General features: G+C 36.6%; 1 protein-coding gene across 1 annotated transcript in view; it reads left to right on the top strand.

Moving 5' to 3' along the window:
* The window catches only part of TAF4B (TATA-box binding protein associated factor 4b), a 102,837-nt gene extending 80,500 nt beyond the window's left edge, over window positions 1-22,337 (top strand). Inside the window, exon 15 of the mRNA XM_013974329.2 lies at window positions 20,505-22,337. Coding sequence (XP_013829783.2) covers window positions 20,505-20,672 — 168 coding nt within the window. The 3' untranslated portion in view covers window positions 20,673-22,337. The remainder of the gene's footprint in view (window positions 1-20,504) is intronic.

Below are 27,466 nucleotides of genomic sequence, written 5' to 3'. Positions count from 1 at the left end.
CCCCTCTTCACTTTTCTTTCAGTTTGTCTGGGCTTTATTCATATGAAAGTTTGTATTTTGTTAAATTTAAAAAAAAAATCGGTCGTTTTCTTTTGTCCTTCTCGAATTCCATTGTGTTTGGAAAGCCCTTTCTTAATAATTAGACTTACAAGTTAGTCCTCTTATCATTTCAGCTTTAAAGTATAAATCTCTGACTCATTCAGAATTTGCTCGGAATAATAGGTAAGCTCTGCCGTTAGCTTTACTCCCTTTCTCCCTCCTCGTTGTCCAGACGAGCAGACTGTCCCAACTGTTTCCTCAATAATTCTTTCCCCACCAATTTGTTGTGCCACCTTTATCACAGACAGTTTTGTGTCAAATACAGATTCCCGTATGTATTTGAGTCTGACCCAGTGCTATCTAATAGAACTTCCTGTGATGAACACTTACCGAGTCTGAGCTGCCGTCAACAGCTACCCAACAGCTGTTTAGCAGTTGGGCTGTGGCTACTGTGATTGAGGAAATGAAATTTTAACTTTAAAAAGTTAATGTAAATTTTAATAGGCACATGTAACTAGTAGTTGCATATAAGTGCATGGGACCAGTCTACTGTTTATAGATTATTTATACCTGTTTATGATTATTTATGTATTGTCGAATCTTTTTTCTTAACCATCTCAACCATTTTTAAGTGCACAGATCAGTGATGTTAAGCATATTCACGTTGCTGGGCCCCACACCCCCAGAACTTTTTCATCTCGCAAAACTGAAACTCAATACCCATTGAACAACTCCCCATCTTCCCCTTTCCCAGACCCTGGTAAGCAGTACTCTGCTTTGATTCTGTGAATTTGACTACTTAGATTCCTCATGTAAGTGGAATGAATCATACAGTATTTGTCTTCTTGTGACCTCGAGGTTCCAAATACTAGTATATTTTTAAAATATGGTAAAACTAGTCCAGTAGAAATTTTTATGTTCCAACTTCTCTACCACAGGATGACCCACTGTCCTTTATTATTGATCTATTTGTATATAAATATGTGCAAATATTTTATTAAAAGTGGGACATGCTATTTCATCATTAAGCACATTCCTATAAATACGGCCTCGTTAGCATACTTTTTTCTTTTTGGCAGGAACAGTTATTTGTAAATTTCTTCATCCACATAGTTATTCTTTATAATATTATAACTCCTTTGAGAAAGATACAGGAATGTCTGAGTTCCTGCCCTACTTCTTGATTAATTTTTTCAAAGCTTCATTTTTATGTGTCGTTTGAGTTTGTCACAAATCTCAGAAACATTAAAGGTTCCCTGGTTTCTAATAATCAAAGATTATAAACTACTTTTCATTTATTGTATGTTTAAATCTGAGAAAGTCTGTAGGTTACAGGGAGCAGAAATGAAATGTACTATTGATATTCAGAATGGTGATTTTAAAAAAATCAGTTTATATCAGTATTAAAATGGAAATTTATTTAATTTTTATTTATTTGATGGAAATTTAAATTAAATTTAAAATTTTAATTTAATTTTTAAATTTCAGGACAGATATATGTTCTAACTGGGCTATAAATATACTGAAGTATTTGTTTGCTTGGTGCTTCTTCAGTTTTGAGAATTTAGGCATATATATTTTCCCCTTTATTCCTGTATTTTTAACTTAGATCGTTGTCAGACTTTCTCTGAACTATAAACAGCCAGTACATTAAGTAATCCAACCTGAATTGAAAATGTCCATTTCTTTAATGAGCTGGTGATATTTTAGTACAATCTTTATTTTGAAATTAGCTGAAAACCTCTTTTTTTGTGTTGATTTGTATTCATGGTGTTTTAACTTTAAAGGCAATTTTCTTTGAAAAATGGGAAACTGGAGAGAACCCTCCTATATGCTCTTTCAGTGTTTACATAAACTGCTGATTGATTTGCCCCTCCAGTCACTTAAATTGCATGAATCAGATTGTTAAAAACCCTTTAACAATTTGAATTTTTTATTCTCACAAATATCACAAAATTGATATTTTAAACCATTTATATTTTTATTACTCTGTACCTAAAAATTGAGGGTCTACTTATTGTCTGCCTCTTTCTTTATAGATGGAAACCTGAAATGTTACCTGTTTGGTCTGAATTTGCTGGAATAAGCATAAAATCCCAGAGGGGAGTGAGGTGGAATCTTGCTCTTTGAGGAGTAAATCCTTGGCTCAAATGCAGGTTTTTCTAGTACTGAAGAGGAGAGCTTTCAGTTTGGAACACTGCATAAAGTGGTGGCAATTTTTAAAACTATAAATTTCAGAGAATTAAACTTAGAACATTCAGCATTCATAGCTTATCATTTTTGCTGATAACAAATCAACAAAAATAAATTTGGAGAAATTTGTTTTAGACCTTCTTCCTTTAAAATTTTTTTCTGTTATGCAAACTCCCTCTTATCCTTCAAAAATCTTTCTAATTGTATAATTTATATAACTATCCTCTATGTAGATTTACATTTAATATTCTTAGAAGTCTTGCTAAAGTTGAATAGCATCAGCCACTGTCTCCAGGTGTTACTCTGGCAAAAAGCAACAAGTACCAATTATCATTTAGAACCAACTATTCCATAAGCCTATTGTGTCTAAGAGAGGGGAACTGTTAAAATTTGCTACTTTGGAGTATTTAATTTCTCCTTAATTTACTTCTGTGCATTGAAATTATATATAAGAAGATAAGTGTATGAAATTAGTTCTTAGATTAATATAGATTGTATGGATACCTATGCAGTAATCTAGAACCTACTTAAAGATTTAGAATGTTTGCATGTGTGTGTTTTGTATGTATATTGCTTAGGTGATGTCTTTGGAATGTTAAATCATGAATAACTTTACTTCCTCCATTAATTTTAGGTCCTTGGATTAGAAAGAATCTCTTTTTTGGATTAGCAATACTTTAAAAAAATTATTTATTTATATTAATTGGAGGCTAATTACTTTACAGTATTGCTGTGGTTTTTGCCATACATTGACATGAATCAGCCATGGGTGTACATGTGTCCCCCATCCCAAACCCCCCTTCCTTCTCCCTCCCCATCCCATCCCTCTGGGTTGTCCCAGTGCACCGGCTTTGAGTGCCCTGTTTCATGCATCAAACTTGGACTGGTCATCTATTTCACATATGATAATATAAATGTTTCAGTGCTATTCTCTCAAATCATCCCACCCTTGCTTTCTCCAAACAGAGTCCAAAAGTCTGTTCTTTATATCACTGTCTCTTTTGCTGTCCCACGTATAGGGTCATCATTGCCATCTTTCTAAATTCCATATATAGGTGTCAATATTCTGTATTGGTGTGTTTCTTGCTGACTACTTCACTCTGTTTAATAGGTTCCAGTTTCATCTACCTCATTAGAACTGATTCAAATGCTTTCTTTTTAATAGCTGACTAATATTCCATTGTGTATATGTACCACAGCTTTCTTATCCATTCGTCTGCTAATAAACATCTAGGTTGCTTCCATGTCCTAGCTATTATAAACAGTGCTGCGATGAACATTGGGGTACACGTGTCTCTTTCAATTCTGGTTTCCTTCGTGTGTATGCCCAGCTGTGGGATTGCTGGATTGTATGGCAGTTCTATTTCCAGTTTTTTAAGGAATCTCCACACTGTTCTCCATAGTGGCTGTACTAGTTTGCATTCCCAACAACAGTACAAGAGGGTTCCCTTTTCTCCACACCCTCTCCAGCATTTATTGTTTGTAGACTTTTTGATAGCAGCTGTTCTGACCAGCATGAGATGGTTCCTCATTGTGGTTTTGATTTGTATTTCTCTAATAATGAGTAATGTTGAGTAGCTTTTCATATGTTTGTTTGCCATCTATACAGATGTCTTCTTTGAAGAAATGTCTGTTTAGTTCTTTCACCCATTTTTTGATTGGGTCGTTTATTTTCCTGGTATTGAGCTGAACAAGATGCTCATATATTTTTGAGATTAATTATTTGTCAGTTGCTTCGTTTGCTATTATTTTCTCCCATTCTGAAGGCTGTCTTTTCACCTTGCTTATGGTTTCCTTTGTTGTGCAAAAGCTTTTAGGTTTAATTCGGTCCCATTTGTTTATTTTTGCTTTTATTTCCATTACTCTGGGAGGTGGGTCATAGAGGTACTTGCTGTAATTTATGTCAGAAAGTGTTTTGCCTGTGTTTTCCTCTAGGAGTTTTATAGTTTCTGGTCTTAGGTTTCGATCTTTAATCCATTTTGAGTTTATTTTTCTGTATGGTGTTAGAAAGTGTTCTAGTTTCATTCTTTTACAGGTGGTTGAACAGTTTTCCCAGCACCACTTGTTAAAGAGATTGTCTTTTCTCCATTGTATATTCTTGCCTCCTTTGTCAAAGATAAGGTGTCCATAGGTGCGTGGATTTATCTCTGGGCTTTCTGTTTTGTTCCATTGATCTTTATTTCTGTCTTTGTGCCAGAACCATACTGTCTTGATGATCATAGCTTTGTAGTAGAGCCTGAAGTCAGGCAGGCTAATTCCTCTAGTTCCATTCTTCTTTCTCAAGATTGCTTTGGCTATTCGAGGTTTTTTGTATTTCCATACAAATTGTGAAATTATTTGTCCTAGTTCTCTGAAAAATAGCGTTGGGAGCTTGATAGGGATTGCATTGAATCTGTAGATTGCTTTGGGTAGTATACTCATTTTCACTAAATTGATTCTTCTGATCCGTGAACATGGTATATTTCTGCATCAATTTGTGTCATCTTTGATTTCTTTCATCAGTATTTTATAGTTTTCTATATATAGGTCTTTTGTTCATTTCAGTAGATTTATTCCTAAGTATTTTATTCTTTTCATCTCAATGGTGAGTGGGATTGCTTCCTTTATTTTGCTTTCTGGTTTCTCATTGTTAGTGTATAGGAATGCAAGGCATTTCTTTGTATTAATTTTATATCCTGCAACTTTACTATATTCATTGATTAGCTCTAGTAATTTTCTGGTGTTGTCTTTAGGGTTTTCTATGTAGAGGATCATGTCATCTGCAAACAATGAGAGTTTTACTTCTTTTCCAATCCGGATTCCTTTCATTTCTTTTTCTTCTCTGATTGCTATGGCTAAAACTACCAAAACTATGTTGAATAGTAGTGGTAAGAGTGGGCACCCTTGTCTTGTTCCTGATTTTAGGGGAAATGCTTTCAAATTTTCACCATTGAGGGTAGTGTTTGCTGTGGATTTATCATATATGACTTTTATTATGTTGAAGTATGTTCCTTCTATTCCTGCTTTCTGGAGAGTTTTTATCATAAATGGATGTTGAATTTTGTCAAAGGCTTTCTCTGCATCTATTGAAGTATTCATATGGGTTTTATCTTTCAATTTGTTAATATGGTATATATATCACATTGATTGCTTTGCAAATCTTGAAGAATCCTTGCATCCCTGGGATTAAGCCCACTTGATCATGATGTATGATCTTTTTAATGTGTTGTTAGGTTCTGTTTACTAGAATTTTGTTGAGGATTTTTGCATCTGTGTTCATCAGTGATATTGGCCTGTAGTTTTCTTTTTTTGTGGCATCTTTGTCTGGTTTTGGTATTAGGGTGATGGTGGCCTCATAGAATGAGTTTGGGCATTTATCTTCTTCTGCAATTTTCTCGAAGAGTTTGAGTAGGATAGGTGTTAGCTCTTTAAATTTTTGGTCTAATTTACCTGTGAAGCCATCTGGTCCTGGGCTTTTGTTTGTTGAAAGATTTTTAATTACAGTTTGAATTTCCATGCTTGTGTTAGGTCTGTTAAGATTTTCTATTTCTTCCTGGTTCAGTTTTGGAAGGTTATACTTTTCTAAGAATTCATCCATTTCTTCCAAATTGTCCGTTCTAGTGGCATATAGTTGCTTATGATCCTTTGTATTTCTGTGTTGTCAGTTGTGATTTCTCCATTTTCATTTCTAAATCTGTTTATTTTATTCTTCTCCCTTTTTTTCTTGATGAGTATAGCTAGTGGTTTGCGTATTTTATTTATCTTCTCAAAGAACCAGTTTTCAGTTTCGTTGATTTTTGCTTTAGTCTCCTTTATTTCTTTTTCATTTATTTCTGCTCTAATTTTTATGATTTCTTTCCTTCTACTAACCCTGGGGTTCTTCATTTCTTCTTTTCCTAGTTACTTTAAGTGTAAAGTTAGGTTATTTATTTGATTTTTCTCTTGTTTCTTGAGGTAAGCTTGTATTGCTATGAACCTTCCCCTTAGCACTGCTTTTACTGAATCCCATAGGTTTTGGGTTGTTGTGTTTTCATTTTCATTTGTTTCTATGCATATTTTGATTTCCTTTTTGACTTCTTCCTTGATTTGTTGATTAGCAATAATTTCAAATAGTTTACCTAACTTACTAATGATCCAGCCATCATAACAGTATTTATTTTGTTGAAAATAAAGATGGATTTTGTTTGACCTTATAACACATTGGCTTGAAAATGCTGGTATTCCTTTTAAGATTAAGTGGTTACAGTGTCAGATCAACTACATGGTGCTTATAGAATTTATATGCCTAGTATGTGTTTCTTTAAAGAGTGTTTGTTTGCTAAACAAAGCAAAGAAATTATTGCCACATAGATAAGTGTATACTCTTTCTGTCTAGAAACTGGTTAGACTACTGCCCTGTAAAATTGTGAAGATTTTAGGGGAAGAAAGGGGACTTTTTTGAAACTTTACTTAGTAATAAATACAAATCTTATTGAATCAGAATTGCTTTTAGACAAATATATTGTTTTTCCACAGTTGAATTCTAATTCAGAAATGAATGTCAGAAAATGATAACAGTTTTGCTATTTCTCCCAGCTATTAAAGGTACATCCCTAAAATTCATTTCTTCTTTATTGCACTTTTTAAGTGTGTATACCTTCAAAATAAGGCATATCATTTAAGCAGACTTGTAACTATTATTAAACCAAGGATTCTTTAAGTATTATTAGCCAAGCAAATTTTATTTGGACAGAATCTATAAAATGATTCTACAGCAGAACTGTAAATCTATATGCTTAGCCATTTATTGGTTAATGGCCTCTCTGTAACATTAATAATAGAAATCATCCCATTGTAGTATTTTGTGAGTAGATGTATAGGGGAAAAAAGGTGAGAAAGGACCATTTTAGAATAGTATGTTGACAATACCATAAAGCAGTTGTGCTTCAATTAAAAATGAATAAATTTTTTTAAAAAGAAATATTGGAGTCTATATTTGCCTGCTTATATGCCAGGAATTGTTCTAAGCATTAGGAATATGGCAGTAAGTAAAAAAGTTAAAAGAGAAAGAGAAATAGGGTATTGAATTCCATTGGCAAGAATATTTCATGCCATAGCTTATAGAAGTGTGATTTCTGAGAAAGTTTTATTAATTTTTATGTGTATTTAGAGATGAACTTTTGAAAAAATCCTATACCTCAAATAGTGTTTTGTAACAGTTTGCTGTAGATATTATTAGAACTTTTTTTACAGAATTTGAGAGTCTTGTGATAGTATCTATTGTAGCAACCTGCCTTTCTCTTTAGCTCCAATTGGATGTTTAAAGTATTAGAGTACTTTGATTTGAGGGGGAACAGGGTATGGAGAGGGAAGGGGATTTTCAGAAGACTATGGGCAAACAGCAATGAAAAAACTCAGGGTAAAGAAATAAATAATGATGAAAAAGCGCTTTAAGAATCTTTCCCGTATGTTTTCTTTTATTTTAGCCTGTATCTGGTTGCCCTTAACATAGAGTGGCCCTACTCTGCTAGAAGCCTAGTCCTCTGAAGGGCAACGTACATTATTAGGGCCCGAGCTGTTTTAAGTAAAGATATCTTAAGGCTTGAAAATTCACCTGTTTATTTTTTGGGCACCTGGTATAAAATTTTAAAAATCAAGTGGGAAATAAAGCTTTTTTAAGAAAAGAAACTGAAATTGTTTGAAGAAAAATCACAGTGTACTATGAAGCAGGGTTGAAGCAATGTAACAAGTGATAAAATGCCTTGTTTTGAAAAGAATGTTCTAGAGCTGTTACATAATAAGTATGTGACAAGGTTTGAGATAACTCAGAAGAAATAATTTGCATTAATTTCATAAATTTATATTAAGTGCTTACTATTTTGAAATTTTCATTCTTATGAAAAGTAAAAAATATTATAGTCACTTCATAGACAGCCTGAAATCACTTGAGCATTATACTGATTTGAATATACCTGAGAAAAAATTTACCATAGTGGCACAAACATTTGCCTTTCCTCGTGATTTGATATTAAATCCTCAGTGTCTTGAGCTTCCCACGTGTCTCAATGGTATAGAATCCACCTGCCAGTGTAGGAGAGGCAGGTTCGATCCCTGGATTGGGAAGATCCCCTGGAGAAAGAAATAGCAACCTACTCCAGTATTCTTGCCTGGACAATCCCATATACGTATAGAGGAGCCTGGTGGGCTACAGTCCATGCGATTGGAAGGAGTAACATGACTTAGCAACACTAAATAACAACACCTCAATGTCTTAGGATGCCTGCACCTATTCAATAAAAGAATAGCTTAGTGGAGTCCAAGAGCTATCTCCGAGTTTCTGAAGAAATCTGTGTGGTAGGTAGCCATTTTTTTCCCTCCATGCTAATCCTAACAACAGTATTTCCTGTCCCCCTCCCATTATTTCCGTTCCTTGCTGGTATGCCCCTTCAAGGAAGTGAAAATTAGGTAGTTAAGTGCCAGGTAATGATGTACCTGTTTTTTAAAACAAGGACTCAGCAGCAACTTCCTGCTCATAGCCACAAATGAGGTCTGGGAAAGATGGGACATCCTGGAAAGGTAATGATGGTACCAGAAGGTGTTCTATCCAAGAACAAATGGAACTATGGTGGTTTTGTGTGTCTGTCACATAAGAGGAAACATCAGGAGGCAGAGTGAGATGGGTTCCATTCTTTGTCTTCTTCAGAGAAGATGGTTAGAGAATTTCTGGATTTTATTACTATTTCTCCTAATTATTACTTTTCCAAGAATCATTTCAGGGATTTCCTTAGTAGTCCAGTAGCTAAGATTCCAAGCTTCCAGTGCAGGGGGCTTGGGTTCAGTCTCTGGTCAGGGAACTAAATCCCACATGCCACAACTAAGACCTGGCATAGCCAAATAAATAAATAAATTTAAAATAAAAGAATCATTTCAACTAGGCTAGGGCTTTCAAAGCACTAGGCCTGTGATCTCGAACACAGAGTGCCCACAGATTTCTTTGTACCTGTCAGAAAATGTTATTTGGCATAGCCAAATAAATAAATAAATTTAAAATAAAAGAATCATTTCAACTAGGCTAGGGCTTTCAAAGCACTAGGCCTGTGATCTCGAACACAGAGTGCCCACAGATTTCTTTGTACCTGTCAGAAAATGTTATTTTGTTTTCATTTCTTAACTTTTCTTCTCAATTCCTACCCACCTTTATATAAAGATAGTTATATAGAATTATTAAAACCAAAGCTCTTTGGAATATAATATTAGACAGATTTCAGTGGTAACTTTCTTCCATTGTTTAAACTAGTATGAGTTTACTTACATATGTAATCTCTTAAGATCCTTTCTAGTACCTACAAGTTTCTTATGAAATGAAGAGGACACAATTTCTAGAAGAGTATAATCAAAAGGTAGATTATTGATTGAGGGGGTAAGAAAGAGGTCTCCTGTGTCTGCTAGAGTAAATAGCTTTTTATTTGGGAGAAGGAATGTTAACTCTGATCACGTTGAAAAATGTCAAAATGATATAAAAGTATTAAAAACAACTCTTTATGTTTCCTGGGTTACCCTTTCTAGAAATATCCATGCCTTTATTAGGTTAAACCCTATCAACTTGCCATTTTCATAGATGAAAATCTAACAGGTATTGGCAATTCCACACCTACGATCAAATACATATATATATATATATATACACACACACACACAATTGCATATTAATAACTATAGTTTACCTTTATCAAGGACTTAGAATGTATTATCTTTTTGTTAACTCCTCTACTATTATTTTCTCTAAATGAAAAAATTCAGGTATAAGGAAGATGACTTTTCCAGAGTTCTGTAGTTAGTAAGTGGAGAACCCCAGATACATATCAAAAAATTTGATGTTTCTCTGTACTCTTAACCACTATAATGGGATCATCCTAAAAGTACTGTTTTACAACTTGTAAAACAGTGTATATGGACATTTTCCTGTGCTGGTTACATACTTTTGTGCTATAATTCTGTTATCCACTGATAGACATTTAAAATATTTTCATTTGTTTATTATAGTTAGCATTCTCTGTCATCATGTACCCATTTATTTTGCAGACTTGATTTCTAGAAGTGGGACTTCTGGGTCAAAGGATATTCACATCTTAAATTTAATAGGTATTTCCATGTTACTTTCCAAGAAGTTTATGCCAGTTTCCACCACTGCATGAATGCCTATTTTCCCATTCCTTTATTAGTAACAGATGTGATCAGACATTTCAAAATGTTCCAATTTCTACAACTTTTCATTTATTGTATCTATACCACTTCTCTCTGCCCTCTTCAAAGGTTGAGGTTCTATTTATGTATGGAACATGGTGCATGAGTGTGTCAACCTCTAAGATAGCCTATAAGGAGAATACTTGGGTTTTTAAAATTTTATTTAAGCATTAAAAATTTATGGACACTTCTTTTCATACCTTAGAAATGGGTGTATTTTGAAACAGACAACCGAGTTGAATTCTTAAGGGTATTTGAATGATCTATCTTACATGCTGCTGCTGCTGCTGCTAAGTTGCTTCAGTCGTGTCTGACTCCGTGCGACCCCATAGACAGCAGCCCACCAGGCCCTCCGTCCCTGGGATTCTCCAGGCAAGAGTACTGGAGTGGGTTGCCATTTCCTTCTCCAGTGCGTGAAAGTGAAAAGTGAAAGTGAAGTCGCTCACTCATGTCCGACTCTTCGAGACCCCATGGACTGCAGCCTACCAGGCTCCTCCATCCATGGGATTTTCCAGGCAAGAGTACTGGAGTGGGTTGCCATTGCCTTCTCCACGATCTTAAATAGATGTTATTTTGTTTACCATATTTACTAGTTTTCATGATTTGAGGGTGTAGGTAGATTATAATTGAAATATTAAGCGTGAAATGATTCGGGGAACACAGCAGTTTAAAATCTACTAGGGGACAAACAGAATTAGATATTTCAACAGATTTGTTTCTATAAATATCATGTAGATACATTAGAATTGAGAACATGTATCACTTTAGATAAAGAAGCTTTTTATGTTTTGAGGTATATTTTTTCACATTTAATTTTGCTCACACTTTCATTAACAAATCTGCCTCTTTTTCATAAATGACGTAAACATAAATCTGAATTTTAGTTGGATCTTTAAAATTTTCCAGAGATTTAAAGGCTGACTCTTTGTCAGCTATCTTCAGGGACTGCCTGTGAAATAAGTTGAATTGCACATTATGGGTTTATCTTTCATCCTTCTCAAATCGACCCTTTAAGAGATAGTAAAGGAGAGAAAATGACATAAAAACACAAGAATAAAGAAAAGAGAACACAGTAATACAAGTATTTACTTAGTTAAAATAACCCTAAATTTCTCTGTGAAATATTCCTAAATAAAATGCTCAGATTTTCAATTAATGTTGTCAGTTAAAACCCAGGTTTTCATGGAAAACAGTTTATCTGCCTTAAGTATTGCAGCAGTACCTAGTTAGAGTATGTTCTTGAATTCCTATTTATGCAGTTTTTACTAAGAACTGTAGACAGTTTTGAAAGCAGTAAATATAAGTTGTTATTGAAATGTTTGCTTTAACTTGTTTGACTTATCAGACTGTGCCAGTTGTTTGTATTTTTAGTTGAGATAAATTCATATACCACACCAGCACGTCTTATGCTTAGTATTTGCATGATTTATCGTTTCTCCGTTCTTTTACTTCCAACCTATCTGTGTCTTTATTTAAAGCTGGTTTCTTATGGCTAGGGCTAAGTCACTTCAGTCATGGACTCTTTGCCTCCCTATAGACGTTTCAGTCATGTCCTCTGTCCGTGGGGTTCTCCAGGCAAGAATGCTAGAGTGGGCTGCTGTGCCCTCCTCCAGGGGATCTTCCCAGGGATCAAACTTGCATCTCTTTGTCTCCTGCATTGGCAGCAGGGTTCTTTACCACTAGTGCCGCCTAAAGTAGCATGTAATTGAGTTTTGGATTTGTATCCAGTATGAAAATTTATTTGGACAATTGAGTTCATTTACATTTAATGAAGTTATTACTGTGATTGGATTTGAGTCTACCATATTGCTAATTTGTTTATCCTTATTTTTGTTGCTGTTATTATTTCTCCTTTTCATCTTTTGAGTTAATCAAGTAGTGTTTTAGTATACCATTCTATATCCTCTTTTAACTTTTTAACTATACCTCTTTTATTTTTTTTTAATGGTTGCTATACGGATCTGTCTAAAGATACAGTATGTATTATTAACTGCTCACACTCAATCTTGAATTAATGCCACTTCACATACCATGTAAAAACCTTTTAACGTAGAATTCCATTATATAAATCCCTCCCATCCTTTGTGTTATTTGTCTTCACCTGTTTTACTTCTGTATGTTTTTAACCTCCATAGTACATTGTTATTACTTGATCATATATCACTTAAAGAACTTATGAAAATAAAACAGCTTTTTAACATTTATCATTTCTAGTGCTCTTTCATTTTCCCTGTAAATTCATTTCTTTCTAGTATCATTTTCCATCAGTCTATATGCAATTAGTCAACCCTAGAATTACCAGAGTTTCAATTAGACAAAGCTACTATTAATACCTTTAAATATACTGGTAAACCTACCTTTACTTGTGAGGCACAGCAATCCTTACAGATACTGTAGCTGGTTTTTTTAAAACATTTACAATCCTGAAAGGATAAAATTAAAGCTGGCTCTGAAAGAAAAATCTTTTACTGGCAATCCTTTAAAGAAATTCTCATAGAATAATAGATAAAACTTGTTTTTAGACATAGTTTACTTGAGTTTTTGGAGGACTTTGTAAGTGTCTTAATTAAAGGTTAAAAAAAATAACCAGAGTATGAAGAAGAAAATCCTACTGATACAGGCTTTTCAGCTTGCAGTAAGTTACTGCTTTCCAGAATTGACATTTATTTGGTTGCTTGCTGTTCTTGTGTGTTGTATTAGTTGGTGGGTTGAAGACTTGCTGACTGTTTGGAGAAAGTGACAGAAAATAGCCTTTTGAGTAAATACTGTCTGGTGGCAGCTTTGTGGGGATGAATAATGTAGAAGAACAAGTCATCAAAAGACTTTACCTTTCAGGTCTTCTCCCAGATTTATTTGGCTAAAAGGTAAGAATAGCAGAAGGATCTTGATTTAAAAGCCCGTAGTATGGCTCATTTTCACTGTTTTGGTCATTCACATAACTGATATTATTGAGTCATACTTTGTGCAGAAGTGTACAACATGTTGATTGGATAGCAGCTAAGTGCCATATATATAAAATATTCACAAGTCCAAAATCCTTCCTTTCCAGTGAGTGGGCAAATTTTTAGGTAGTCATGTTGCATTGAACACATGTAATGGTAAAGTAGAGAGCACTGAAGTCCCTGGGAGATGCCCCTCACCTCAGCCAGGGCTAAGCATGTTTGTAACATTGGAAAAACACGTTACCTGAGTTGAGTCTTGAAGAACTTAGTCAGGTGCTGTGATACAAGGGTAGGACAGAGACTGGAGAAGGAATCCCAGGAGCAGAGAAGTAACTCTCGGAACAAACTGGAAAACACATTCTATGGCCTGATCAATAGTTTGAGTAGTAGGAAGGAAACGAGAGATGAGAATGTGGAGAGAGGCTTTGGCATGCTCGTGGTTGACTGTGTCATGGTTAGATACTTGGACCTGGTCCTGGAGAAGATTTTTAGCCACTGGAGTGTTTTAAATAGGAAAATGGTATTACCAGATTATTTATTTGAGAAAGATCCTTCTCACTGCAGTGTGAACCCTATTAATACTGAAAATAGGAAGATTTCTTAGAAGGCTGATGAAGTAATCTCAGGCATGGAAGTGAAAATGTAGAAAGATGTGGATTATTTGGAAACTATTAAGGAGATAGAACTAATAAATGATAGTTGGGATATAGAAGGTAGGTTTGAGGGTGACACCCAGTTTTCTGGCTTAGGCATTGGAGGTGAATGGTTTTACCATTCCTTTAAGTGAGAAAGAGAAGAGGAAAACAGAAGTAATGACTTACAGCTGTCTTCCCCAGCCTCTGGTAAAGAATCCACCTGCTAATGCAGGAAACACAGGTTTGATCCCTGGGTTGGGAAGATCCCCTCGAGAAGGAAATGGCAACACACTCCAGTATTCTTGCCTGGGAAATCCCATGGACAGAGGAGCCTGGCGGGCCACTCGCAGAGTCTGACACAACTGAGTGACTAAACAACAAAAATGATTTGCCACATTCTTTATTAGGAAGTTGAACAGTGAGATCTAGAACTGAAGAAGGTGTTCTTTTGGAGATAAAGATGAGAGTGGTTATTAGCACAGGGCAACCAGTATTGTCTTTATAGCTCTCATAATTGCACCACTAGAATTAGAATTCAGCTTTACCAGCTGAGCCACAATGGAAGCCTGGAGTTAGAATTCAGAACCCAGGATTACGTGTCACATCAGTCCATTTAGACATATTACTTCTGTAAAAGACTGCTGAAACACAGAAAGCTAGAGGTGACAAAATTCTAGGGTGGAAATTACCATGCAGAGTTGTCTGTGTTCTGAAATAAAGGTGATAGAGGTGAAGGATCTGTTACTTCAAGAGTTCTGCTTGTTGACCAGCAGAGGGCAGGCAACAACGCGGCTCAGTATCCATAACTTCTGCTCTGTGTTGCCCTTCAGGCCTGGAAGCTCAGGCCTTCTAGTATAGACTTTTGGTGTTCTTGTTACACGAAGGCCAGGCATCCAGGACACTTTTATCTATCCTTGCTTCCAAGACTTAGAAGATGTTTGGGTTTTGTTCTGGAGCCAGATCTGCTTTCCACTCACTGTTCCCTCTGTCTGGTTCTTACTTTTCCTTAAAGTTTAAGACTAGAGTACATCCCTTAAGAGCTGCCATGGTGACATGGGGTTAGAATAATATGAAGAGAGTCTGAGAAATGTAATGGCTCTTTGCCTTCTAGAGGTACAAATGTCCAGCTTTTGTTCCTGGTTAACTGTTACGATTCAAGGACATGTTTGTGTTTTTCTTGGTCTTACGATTCAGAGACTAGAATGGAAGGAATGGACATTGGCTCATGGAGATAGTGCTGATACGCCTGGTTGGTTCTGTAAGGCAGCACTGCCACTCCTCCACTATTTGATTTGAGGAGCTCGTGAAAACCTTCCTGTCCCAGGACACATCCTTCATCCACTTGCTGTATGTCTGTAATACCCATTAGTTTCCTTTGTAGCTTTAAGCATTCAAAGCTTAACTTAAATTTAAAATTTTCACAAAGAGGGACATGGTTGGGGTGGCAGGACAAATTATCAATATTTCTTTAAACTAACCAGGACTTAGAAGAATAGGACTTAGGCAGGAACGTTTAATTAGATTTAACTAAGGGGTGCAAGAAAGATCTTGGAACTAGGGTTACACTGTTTCCGATTTACAAACCGCCTCCCATCTGACAAATGACATTTATAGGGAATATACTGTATGCCAGGCATTGTTCCTATTTAGTCCTTAGGCCAATCTTATAATCTCAGTTACTATTCGTGTTTTGCAGATTAGGAAACTAAAGCACAGAAAAGTTAAGTAATTTTTCTGAGGTTACTGTGGAGGAGACAACCTATATGCACCACCATTCAATCCTCCGCTGTATTTTAATTTTTTCATTTATTTATTAAACTAATTTATTTTTGACTCTGCTGAGGCTTCATTGCTGCATATAGGCTTTCTCTAGTGGTGAGCAGTGGCTACTCTATAGTTGCAGGGTCCGGGCTTCTCATTGCAGTGGCTTCTCTTGTTGCAGAGCATGGACCCCAGGGATGTACAGGCTCAATAGTTGTGACATGTAGACTTAGTTGCTCCATAGCATGTTGAATATTCCTAGACCAGGGATCAAAACCATGTCCCCTGCATTGGCAGATGGATTTTTAACCACTAGACCACCCAGGAAGTCCCCGAGATAACTTGAATTGAATTAGTACATGGGCTAGAATGAATTCGCTAGTATAGCAGTAACATAATTTAAGAAGACATAGGTAGAGACTCTTTTAAAAGTTTACCTCACAGCACCTACCTGCTGTATTGAGAAATATGGATAATTGGTTATTTTTAATTACTTATTGATAACTGACACTGTTCAAGTGTTCCTTATCAAAAAAGGATCAAAAAAAGATCAAAAAAGTTCCTCTAAAAATATGCAACTTTGTTTACTGATATAATTGAACAACTTAAGGCTATTCATTGGAAGGACTGATGCTAAGGCTGAAACTCCAATACTTTGGCCACCTCATGCAAAGAGTTGACTCATTGGAAAAGACCCTGATGCTGGGAGGGATTGGGGGCAGGAGGAGAAGGGGATGACAGAGGATGAGATGGCTGGATGGCATCACTGACTCAATGCACATCAGTCTGAGTGAACTCCAGGAGTTGGAGATGGACAGGGAGGCCTGGTGTGCTGCAATCCACGTGGTCGCAAAGAGTCGGACATGATTGAGCAACTGAACTGAACTGAATGAAGGCTAATGTAATTGACCTGGCAGTTTTAGAGAATGCTTGCATTTAGGTTTGGTTATGATTCTGAAAACATCTGTTGTACACTTAGTAAGTGAATTATTTCTTTCATCTTCATTGAATTTCATCTTCTCTTCCCCCCTCTTTTCATCTAAATGAAGAATACAAATTAAGGAGTATCTTCATGTAGAAAGTCGATCGGGAAAACCTTCTATTTCAGAAACAAATAGTACATTGTCCCAAGAGGTTTTTTGGGTTTTTTTGTTTTGTTTTGTTTTGTTTTCTTAAAACTTCTCGTCTCCTAACTACATTTGTGTTCTTTGGCACTGACTGAATAGCATAACCAGAAATCAGTCCTAGACAACTTTGGGCAAAAAGACTTGGTGAGAAAGAAGAAAATGAAAACTGATGGTGAGGGCAGATTTTGAGTTTTTACAGCTCTGGGTTCCACCCTCCTTACCGTGGATAATTAAGAGGTAGCTGACTGTTCTGGCCAGGTCAGTGGGAAGCTGACAAGTCAGACTGTGGATTTTCCCACATCATCAGCCTAGGAATAAAATTGCTATATATTTGTATCTAAGTTCAAGAAAGACTGGCTTTCCAAGCCAGCCACTGGTTTGGGAGAAGAGAACGCTGTCACCTTCGTAAAGTTGTGAATTATAAAAGACATTTCTGTTGGGTTACTGCATGTCCCTTGGGGTTTGTTTCATTTATAACATTGCCTCAGGCCTTCTGCGGCATCCTGTTGGAATGACCTCCTTTTCAACCCTGTGCTGGCAGCTGCAATGTGGCTCTTTCCCGGGGATCCTTCAGGCTGCTCACGTGATCAACATGAACTGTGACCCCTTTGTTCCTTACCCAGATGATTAGTTTTCCTTCTTTTTTTTTCTATTTAATAATTTTGCCTTATTTTCTGTCCTCTTTTTCCTCTTCACTTCCCTTTTTATTTCCTACATACACAAGACTTTGGGTAGTAATTTAAGTTCTTTTATTGAACTGTACCATCAATGCAGAAAAGTACACAGATCATAAGTCAGCTCACTGAATTTTCACAGCATGAACATACCCATGCAGACAGTCCTCGGGACAAGGAAGAGAACATCACCAGAATCCCAGCAAACCTCTCCTGTCCCCTTTTCTGGTTACCATTCTTCTCCCTTAAAGAGAATCATTATCCTGACTTCTGCAGCTTTGCCTGTTTTTTAAATCTAGAAATGGAATCAAACCATGTGTATTCCCTTTGCACCTATAACCTTTCATTGAACATCTTTGTGACTTGTCCATGTCAATCTGTTTATTCCTGCCGTGTAGTAGTCCATTTATGTGCATAGTCCCGAGTTTATTCTGTTCTTCATGGACATTTGGATTGTTTCTAGTTTAGGGCCATTATGAATGGTACTGCAGATGTTCTCATACGTGTCTTTCGATTAAAAGACATGACATATTTCTGGATATTTACATAGAAATGAAATTGCCAAGACTTAGTGTATCCATCTAACCATTTAAATTTCACGTCAAACACTGCATGGATGATTTTTGGTGAATTCTTGTTAGGAAACATTTGTAAACATAGAGATTCAGCTTCAGCATGTCTAATCTTCGGCTATGAAAAATGCCTCTACTTAAATGTGCAGTAGTTTTAAACAGATAACTCCTATATACAACAAAATTGCCTCTCAGTCATGTGTTTTATTAACTTTCTTCCTAATGTGAACTTTTATCCAGCATTTCAAAGCTGAGTAGGTGGGCCCATTCTGTAAAAATCTTACCAGAATATTTTGATGGTGATAATTTACAAGAGTTAAGATTTCATGTTTGTTACACGGCCTCTAAGTAGCAGTGCTCTAAAAGCAGGAAAGAGTGATGTGCCGGTGCTTGACTGTCATGCTTAGTCAGAGCTACAGAGGCTGGTACTCATATTTGTACAAATTTATACCAAGACACCTGCAAAATGATGAGAAACAGGCTCTACACCATAGAGGGTCTCCAGGAGAAGTAACCAGACAATTGTGTAGTCAAGAGTAGTCTTTTTGTTCTTTTTTTAAAGTCACGACTTTCCAAAACTTGTTTCATGAATGCTTCTGAATAAGTTTAACCTAATGAGTGTAGAAATGTGATTGTGATATCATATGCCTTCGAAATGGAATAGTATCTTTGAAGGAAAGTTTATTTGTGAAATAAAATGTTCCCAGTCATTCTGTGAACATGTATGGAATTAAGTTGACTTGCTTTGACCATAGTGTTTTGGAGACCTTCAAGGGAATTTCCTTACCTTCCATCAAAATAAAGAAGAAAAAATAAAAAACAGAAAGAGGGAATAATTAAAATTTGATGGTTATAAAAATATAGTAATGGAACCATCAGATTCACTTCCCATGTTAGGTAGATAGCTTTCCTTTAGAAGAAAGTCTTTTGAGTAGGGAAAGGAGAGTTGCCATTCCAGTTGAGATGGTTTTGAAACAAAGTATAGTAAAAATAAAATAAGAGAATGAGAGAATAAAAGATTCATCTTTGCCAAATTATTCTGAGTATTCTATATTTTTGTTTCTTATTCCAGTCTTTGTTTAAATAGTGATATATAGATATACTGATAAGAGAATTTATAGATTTCATTCTATTTTGAGTGACATTTAGAACTCACACTGGAGATTGTTCTGTTTTAAATCAGTACGTTCAATTGAGAAAGTATTGCTGATAATTTGTGTTGTCCTGTGTACTTGGCTAAGCCCTAGATGACATAGAAATAATAGTCCCTGTCCTCAGAAAGCTTACAATCTAGTGGATATGGTATGTACAAATTACAGTGTAAAGCAATTGCCACAGAGAGAATTCTTGCAGGAAAGGAGAAGGCAAGTAGACCCATTTAAAGTCAGTCTTAAAGTATAAGTAGATTGGCCTGGAATGGCCTTTTGCTGATCTTGGCAGTGAGAAGTAAGGCTAAAGGGAAGCAGGTAATGAGTTTGTACCTGATATGGTATTCCAGGTGACACAGTGGTAAAGAATCTACCTGCCAAGGCAGGAGATGCAGGTTCAATAATTGGTCTGGGAAGATCCCTGGAGAAGGAACTGGCAACCCACTCCAATATTCTTGCCTGGGAAGTCCCATGGACAGAAGAGCCTGGGAGACTAGAGTCCGTGAGGTTGCAGAATTGGACACAGCTAAGTGACTAAGCAACACAACATAGAACAGACCAAGAGCATTCACTTTAGACCAAGTTAAAAATTGAGTCTCTGCTCAGTGTTGCTGTCTGACCTTAAACAGGTTGTGTCAACCTATCCAAGCTAAAGTTTCTCATTTACTTAGGGATGACAGTGCCCATGTAACGTGCCACAGCGTTGTTGGAAAGATGAGATCCTGTGCAGAAGTGTAGCTCTCACAGTATATATCCTACTACGTATATATACTACTTTTATAATTGACATACAAAAGATGGCACACATTTGAAGTGTGTGATCTGAAAGTTTCTTCCACAAATACACACCAGTGACATCATTGCCACAGTTGAGTTATGACCACATCCAGCACTCCCAAAAGTTTTTGTAGGACCTTGAAAGAGAACAGTCAGCCCTGCTGTGTGGGCAAAGAACAGAGTGCATTGGAGAAGTCAGTTAAGAGGCTGCGGCTGTGGTCCAGGTAAGAAAAAGAGTGAGGGCATGAAGCAGGTGTGCCGGCCACAGCCTCCCCTGACAGCCTGCACTGCTGGAGGACCAGGTCGAGCTCCATCGTGATGTGTCCTCCAGCACCCAACTCAGGAGCTAGAGGAGGGCAGCCTCTTGCTGAACTGACAGATTCTCTTTGAAAGATGGCTTCCTTTAAACTTGCTTCTCCCTTTATTTTGTTTAGGGTTTAAAAGACAACCTGTTTGCTTCTGGGACGTCCAGTCTGGCAGCCAGCAAGCAGCTGGTTCGTCCAAGAATCACAAGAATCTGCCTCAGGGACCTGATCTTCTGTATGGAGCAGGAGAGGGATATGAAGTATTCCCGAGCTCTGTACCTGGCCCTCCTGAAGTGACCACAGCCCCGTCATCCAGACCCTTGCTACTTTACTGCCAAAGAAGACGTCAAGAGCGTTGTTGCACATTTCAGTTTCTAGAAGATAATCACCAGTAGGGGAGACCATTGTTTACAGTTACAAACTTTTACTAAATCGTGCTTATATATCCCATGAGGTTCTTAATGACTAGGATTCAGCTTTGTCTCCTGAAAATTGGTTGTGACATATGGTTTACACCGTAGTAGGCCTCTGCCTTCATACGTGTTTAATTACAGCAAGGCTTTGTTTGTTACTGCCTGCTTCACTTGTTAACAGGTAAGGTGTCTCTCCCTGTTACATTCTGCACTGAGATGCAGGGGGACAAGAGGAGGAGTCTTTACTTACCAGAAAACTGTATGTATTTCATCCTACATGGAACCTGACTCAAAGCATTAGGTTTGCTGGGCTGGAATCAGAAGTTGCTAAGCTAACTATGACAGTCACCTTCTGTGGTTGAAGGTGACAAGCCACAGGGAAAGGCCCAGTGGGGACTTTGGTCAGCTGAGACCCATTGATGTCAAAACATTGACAAATGGTGATAGTTTGTGCCCGAGGTTCCCTGGTTCATGTCACTATGTGCTGCTTCTGATACCAAGGGGACATCCTTGTCAGGGAAGGATGCTGTACATTGAAGCTGCTGGTACACCTCATTGAAAAATGGAAAAGATAGTATACGAAGGAATGATGGGGTACTGCCTTCAAACTGATGGAGGGAAAATGAAAATAGACTCATAACAGGAAATATGCTTTATACACCTAAGAGGAGGCAGATCAAATTGGAACTCCAAAGCAGCCAGTACATGTTTTGTTGACAGGGAAAAAAAAAATCACAGCCCAACCAAAAAGGAAAATGTGTCAAACATTTTCAAATTACAGTATTTCAAAAGAAAGAAGTTATTCTTTGTTTTGTGTATTGCTTTAAATCTCAAGAAAGATAGTTTTATAAACTCTTTTAGCCTAAGTTTTAAGCATCTTGTTGCACTAAAAAAAAATCCTAATTGATGATTAGAAATTTTTAACAATGGATTCCATTTTGGGTTCTGTACACAAAAGGTAATGTCAGCATCTTACTCTGGAGATCTTGGCTCTGCATATATTATGAGAAGCATGTTACATGTATACTCCTCTGAAGAGGAGGCTGACATTTTTCAAAGCAAACCCTTTTTTTTTTTTTTTAATTCAACTTTTGTGGCATGTGGCCGGTGAAAAAATAACTGTAGTTAGAATCACATACAGAAAGAGTGAGTAAATCCTCCAAAGAAGGTTTTTAAATAAGGGGGTGGGGGAGGAAGCTGTGCTTCTTAGAAAAAGAGTTAAGGGGGGGAAAAAAAAAACCTCAAGTATGTTATTCTTCATCCTGTTCTTCCCTCTGGGACTGTTATGGCCATACTCTGTACTGTAGTAAGTTTTAAATTGGCCACATTTTCTGTTTCAGCAAGTTATTATGTAAAAATGCTATAAATTATGTATATGTTTAAAAAAAGTCCTTTAAGAAGAGATCTATACCTAAAGTTGTTTTTGTATATTTAAATGCTTAGCTTTATTTTTTGGTAAAGTGCAGCACACTCCCATATTTGTGTATAATCTTCTTGATCAGATGTTTAAAATTATTGCAAATACTTCATTAAAATAATTATTTTATTATAAGAATAACGTTGCACAATCACTGACTTGGGCAACATCTCTGGAACTCTGCCCATGAAGCTGGGGGCTGGGCAGTGAATCTTGCTTGGCTCGGATTGTTACTCTGGAGAATGAGCATTCTAGAACGTCACTTCAGATCCAAGCTCCTGTATCACTTTCTTTGACATAATTGTAAATTTGCATGGTATTTGACTCACAATGAAAGCTACGCATATTCATTACAAAAGCTTTTCTTGACCCATCAAAGTTTTCTTACAAAGCTATTCCTTTTTCCAAATTTATATTTATTATACATTTTAAACTTAGGGTCATGGAGTAGATCTTACACACAAAAGGACAAACACAGTGGACCCAAGGTATTCCTCCAGTTTGCAGAATGGTGGCCCTTGGGCCAATTTGATCTCTTAAGTGAATTCTCTGTAACTCACATGTTGCTGCCAATATTTTACTTCACAAAAGTATATTTCCAGTTCTTTTGAAAAATTAGATGATCTGGAGTCATTCGTTGTACCCGTTTGTGTGACGACCTTCTGGAGTCAAACCACTGGCCACCCGCTTCAAATGTGAGGGCGCAAGCTCACAATCCCTTGCCTGATCGCTTTAAGCACTGGCGTTTCCGGCTCTCTGCCTTCATAATAGATTTACTTTGTGTGATGAAAACCAAAAGAGCAAAGTGCCAGAAATTCTCCATCTATTTACTGTATTTAAGCAACTTTATTGAGACATGTTTTACATATAAAATTCACCATTTTATTCGTTTAATTTTAATATGACTGATGAACCTTTTAAATTATTTCCTCACGGATATCTATAAGATTTGTCTCTTTAAAAAAAGTGAATTTAACATTCTTTCAAAGCCTGTATTTGTCTTTTTCTTTTTTTAATTGAATGAAAGTTTCAATTCTATAGTGCTTTAGTGTTTTACAATTTTCAGAAGTTTCACACATATGACTTCATGTAATCCTATAATAACCCTTTTTTCCCCTACTCCTTTTTTGTCCCCTTCCCTCTTTCTGCTGGTAACTACTAGTTTGCTCTCTATATCTATGAGGCTGCTTCTTTTTTGTTTTTATTCACTAGTTAGATTTCCATTCGTAAGTAATATCATATGGTATTTGTCTTTTGCTGACTTATTTCACTTAGCTTAATGCCCTCCCATCCATGTTACTGCAAATGCAAATTTTCATTCTTTTTATGGCTAAGTAGTATTCCATTGTGTGTATATACATATATATATACACAGCACATCTCTATTCTTTCTTCTGTTGATGGACATTTTGGTTCCCTCCATACCTTGGCAATTATAAATAATGCTGCTATGAACATTGGGGTGCATGTATCTTTTTAAATTAGCATTTTGGGTTTTTTTTTTATTTTAATCTATACCCAAGAGTGGAATTGCAGGGTCATATGATAAGCTCTAGTTTTAGCTTTTTGAAAAACCTTCATTTTTCCACAGTTGGCTGCACCAGTTTACATTCCCACCAACAGTGTATGAGGGTTCCCTTTTCTTCATATCCTCACCAACATTTGTTACTTGTGGGTTGGTTGGTTGTTTTGTTTTTTGGGGTGATACCCATTCTGACAGGTGTGAAGTGATATCTCATTGTGGTTTTAGTTTGTATTTCCCTGATGACTAGTGATGTTGAACATATTTTCATATGCCTGTTGGCCATCTGCATTTCCTCTTTGGAAAAATGTTCTTCTGCCCACTTTTTAATTGGGTTTTTTGTTGTTTCTGTTGTTTTTTGATGTTGAGTTATATGAGTTGTTCATATATGTTGGATATTTTATTGGTCATATCATTTGCAAGTATTTTCTCCCATTCAGCAGGTTGTCCTTTTATTTTATTGATGGTTTCCTTTGCTGGGCAAAAGCTTTTAAATTTAATTAGGTTCCATTTGTTTATTTTTTCTTTTGTTTCCTTTGCTTTAGGAGACAGACCCAAAAAATATTGCTGCAATTTATGTCAAAGGGTATTCTCCCTGTGTTTTCCTCTAGTTTTATAGTATTCAGTCTTACATTTAGGTCTTTAATCCATTTTGAAGTTTATCTTTGTAAATGGTGTTAGAGAATTTCTAATTTAATTTTTTTACAAGTAGCTGTCTGGTTTTCCCAACACCATTTATTAAAAAGACTGTCTTTTCTCCATTGTATATTCTTGCAGCCTTTTTCATAAATTAATTGACCATCGTGTATGTGTTTATTTCCTGTTCTATTGATCTGTGTGTCTGTTTTTGTGCCAGTACCATACTGTTTTGATTATTGCAGCTTTGTAGTATAGTCTGAAGTCAAAGAGTATGATTCGTCCAGCTCTTGTTATTTTTTCTCAAGATTGTTGTAGCTATTGGGATTTTTTGTGTTCCCTTACAAATTTTAAGATTATGTGCAGTTGTAAAAAATGCCATAGGTATTTTGATAGGGATTGCATTGAATCTGTAGAGTCAGTGCCTTGAATAGTATGGTCATTTAAACAACATTAATTCTTCCAATTCAAGAACATAGTATATCTTTCCATTTGTTGGTGTCATCTTCAGTTTCTTTCATCAGTGTCTTATAGTTTCCCAAGTACAGGTCTTTTACTTCTTAGGTAGGTCTATTCCTAGGTGTTTTATTGTTTTTTATTCAGTGGTCAATGAGCTTGTTCCTTAATTTCTGATAGTTCATTGTTAGTGTATAGAAATGCAACAGATTTCTGTATATTAATTTTGTATCCTGCAAATTTATCAAATTCATTGGTGAGCTCTAAGTTTTCTGATAGCATCTTTTTTGTAATGTGTCATCTACAAACAGTGACAGTTTTACTTCTTCCTTTTTAGTCTAGATTCCTTTTATTTCTTTTATGATTCTGTGGCTAGAATTTCCAAAATTATGTTGAATAAAAATTAAAGCCTGTATTTCTTGAAATCTGCTTTGAGGTAAATTTTGTTTCATTAGAATTTTGGCAGAACTTTATTTAGAATTAAAAGCATTTATACTAGTTATGTCATAGTTGCAGCAATAAACAAAAACCCACAAGCAGTATTAGGGCATATTCTTTAGAAAAATAAGGAACCAGGATCTCAGGATGATTGAGTTGGACTTCATACCTACTTGTACAATGAACCAAGTGTTTGTGAAACTTTAATGTTAGCAGGACTCAGTGATTCTATAGGAAATAAAAGTATAATATAGCCTATGTTTATATATGACCTGGTATCCAATTTTTGTTTTTAATGTCATTAGCTTTTCAGATATTTTCATATGCCTTGCTGCACTGAAACAGCTTTTTTTCTTTTAAACATTTAAGCACAGTTTACATCTAATAAGCAGAGTAATTCTTATGTCCATAGCATTGCCTATTAAGTTTCTTGTAGGGTTGGAAGTAGTAATGAAGCCGTCCTGTTATTTTAAAATTTTTCACTGAAACTATTATAGATATTGTGAACAATCAAACTATTTATCAGAGCATGCCAAAGTAATTCTACTAACAGACTGCAGAGGTCCTGTGCTCCCCTCCCTCGGTTCACCCACTTTTTCCAGTTTCATATCTCTCTCACCAGACATAGTCTGTATACACATAAGCATGTAGTTGTGGATTCTTCCTTTATTTATGTATGGGAGCATACTGATCTATCCATTGCCATTTTCACAATCTCATTATTCTTATTCAGTTTATACTGTGTCCCAGGCCAGGAATCCTAGAAAAATCTTGATGCAAATCTTTGGGAAAACTACACTGAAATTTTCCTTGAGGGATTTTAGTCTCAGATTTTCTTACTGTTTAGTAAATTTTCTTTTCTCACTAGAAGAATCCAGTCTTATCTGAGTGTGTCAGCAATGTTCCTCTACCAAACAGGCATCATGAAAAAAATCAGCAAGGGGAGTAGAGGTTTCCTCTGGCAGGAGGTAGGGAGAAGGAAAGGGGGGAAATCACTTAAGCTAAGAACTGAGTGTACCAGTTATAAAGTTTCACTGACAGGACCCTCCCACCATGAACATTAGGATTGTAAGTTAACCTGAATTGAGGGTCACTCCAGCCTCTTTTTTTGTAAGATTGACATTCTTCATTTAAAGGTAATAAGTAGATCTTAATAGAAACTGAAAGAAAGAAAGTAAAGTCGCTCAGTCATGTCCGACTCTTTGCGACCCCATGGACTGTATGTAGCCCGCCAGGCTCCTCTGTCCATGGAATTCTCCAGGCAAGAATACTGGAGTGGGTTCCCGTTTCCTTCTTTCCTTCTCCAGGGGATCTTTCTGACCCAGGGATCAAACCCACGACCCTTGCCTCTCCTGCCTTGGCAGACAGATTCTTTACCACTACACCACCTGGGAAGCCTGTCTTAGGTTTTCATTTCCCCAGATAGAGGTGTGAAGTTGTGCCAGGCGGTCTCCAAGGAACCTTTTAACTTTCAGATGGAGATATGAGTATCTCACAGGATGCTTCCTGGGAGTGTTAATTCCTGTCAGAGTAGACAGTGGTTGCTGTTAATGCCGAGGAGAACAGTTGAGTAAATGGTGCATCTTATCTTCTCTGTGTCTTCTGCTGTTACCGAGAAGTGTAACTTGCACGTGGTACTGGACAGACCCCGACCAAAGAACCATTCAAGTGACCTTCTTCATCTCTCCTGAGCTGGATGAGGTTCCCACGGCTGCCATAACAAATTGCCACAACTGGGTGGCTAAAAACAGTGAAGTTCTCTCACAGTTCTGGGGGCCAGAAGTCTGAAATCAAGGTCCCACGGCAGTCCCACACTCCCTCCAGAGGCTCTTGGAGAACCTTTGCCCTTCTGACCTCCGGTGGTTTCTGCTGGCCTTGGCTATGGCAGCAGAACTCCAGAGTCTGCTTCCCTCTTTACCAGGTCTCTGTGTCCTCGCCTCTTCTTATAAGGACACCAGGCATGGAATTCAGAGCCCACTGTAGTCTGGTCTGATCCCATCTTGACCCTCAGCTAACATCTGCAAAGACCCTATTTCTGTTTTGTTTTTTTTTTTAATAACTTTTTATTTTGTATTGAGCTATAACCAGTTAACAATGTGGTAGTTTCAGGTGAACAGCAAAGGGACTAGGTCATACATACACATGTATCCATTCTCCCCCAAACTCTCCTCCCATCCAGGCTGCCACGTAACATATGCTCCACAGTAGA

This window comes from Capra hircus, chromosome 24, assembly GCF_001704415.2.
Source record: "Capra hircus breed San Clemente chromosome 24, ASM170441v1, whole genome shotgun sequence".
Classification (NCBI taxonomy): Eukaryota; Metazoa; Chordata; class Mammalia; order Artiodactyla; family Bovidae; genus Capra; species Capra hircus.
The sequence above is the reverse complement of the archived record's forward strand: the minus strand, read 5'-3'. Positions and strand labels throughout refer to the sequence as shown.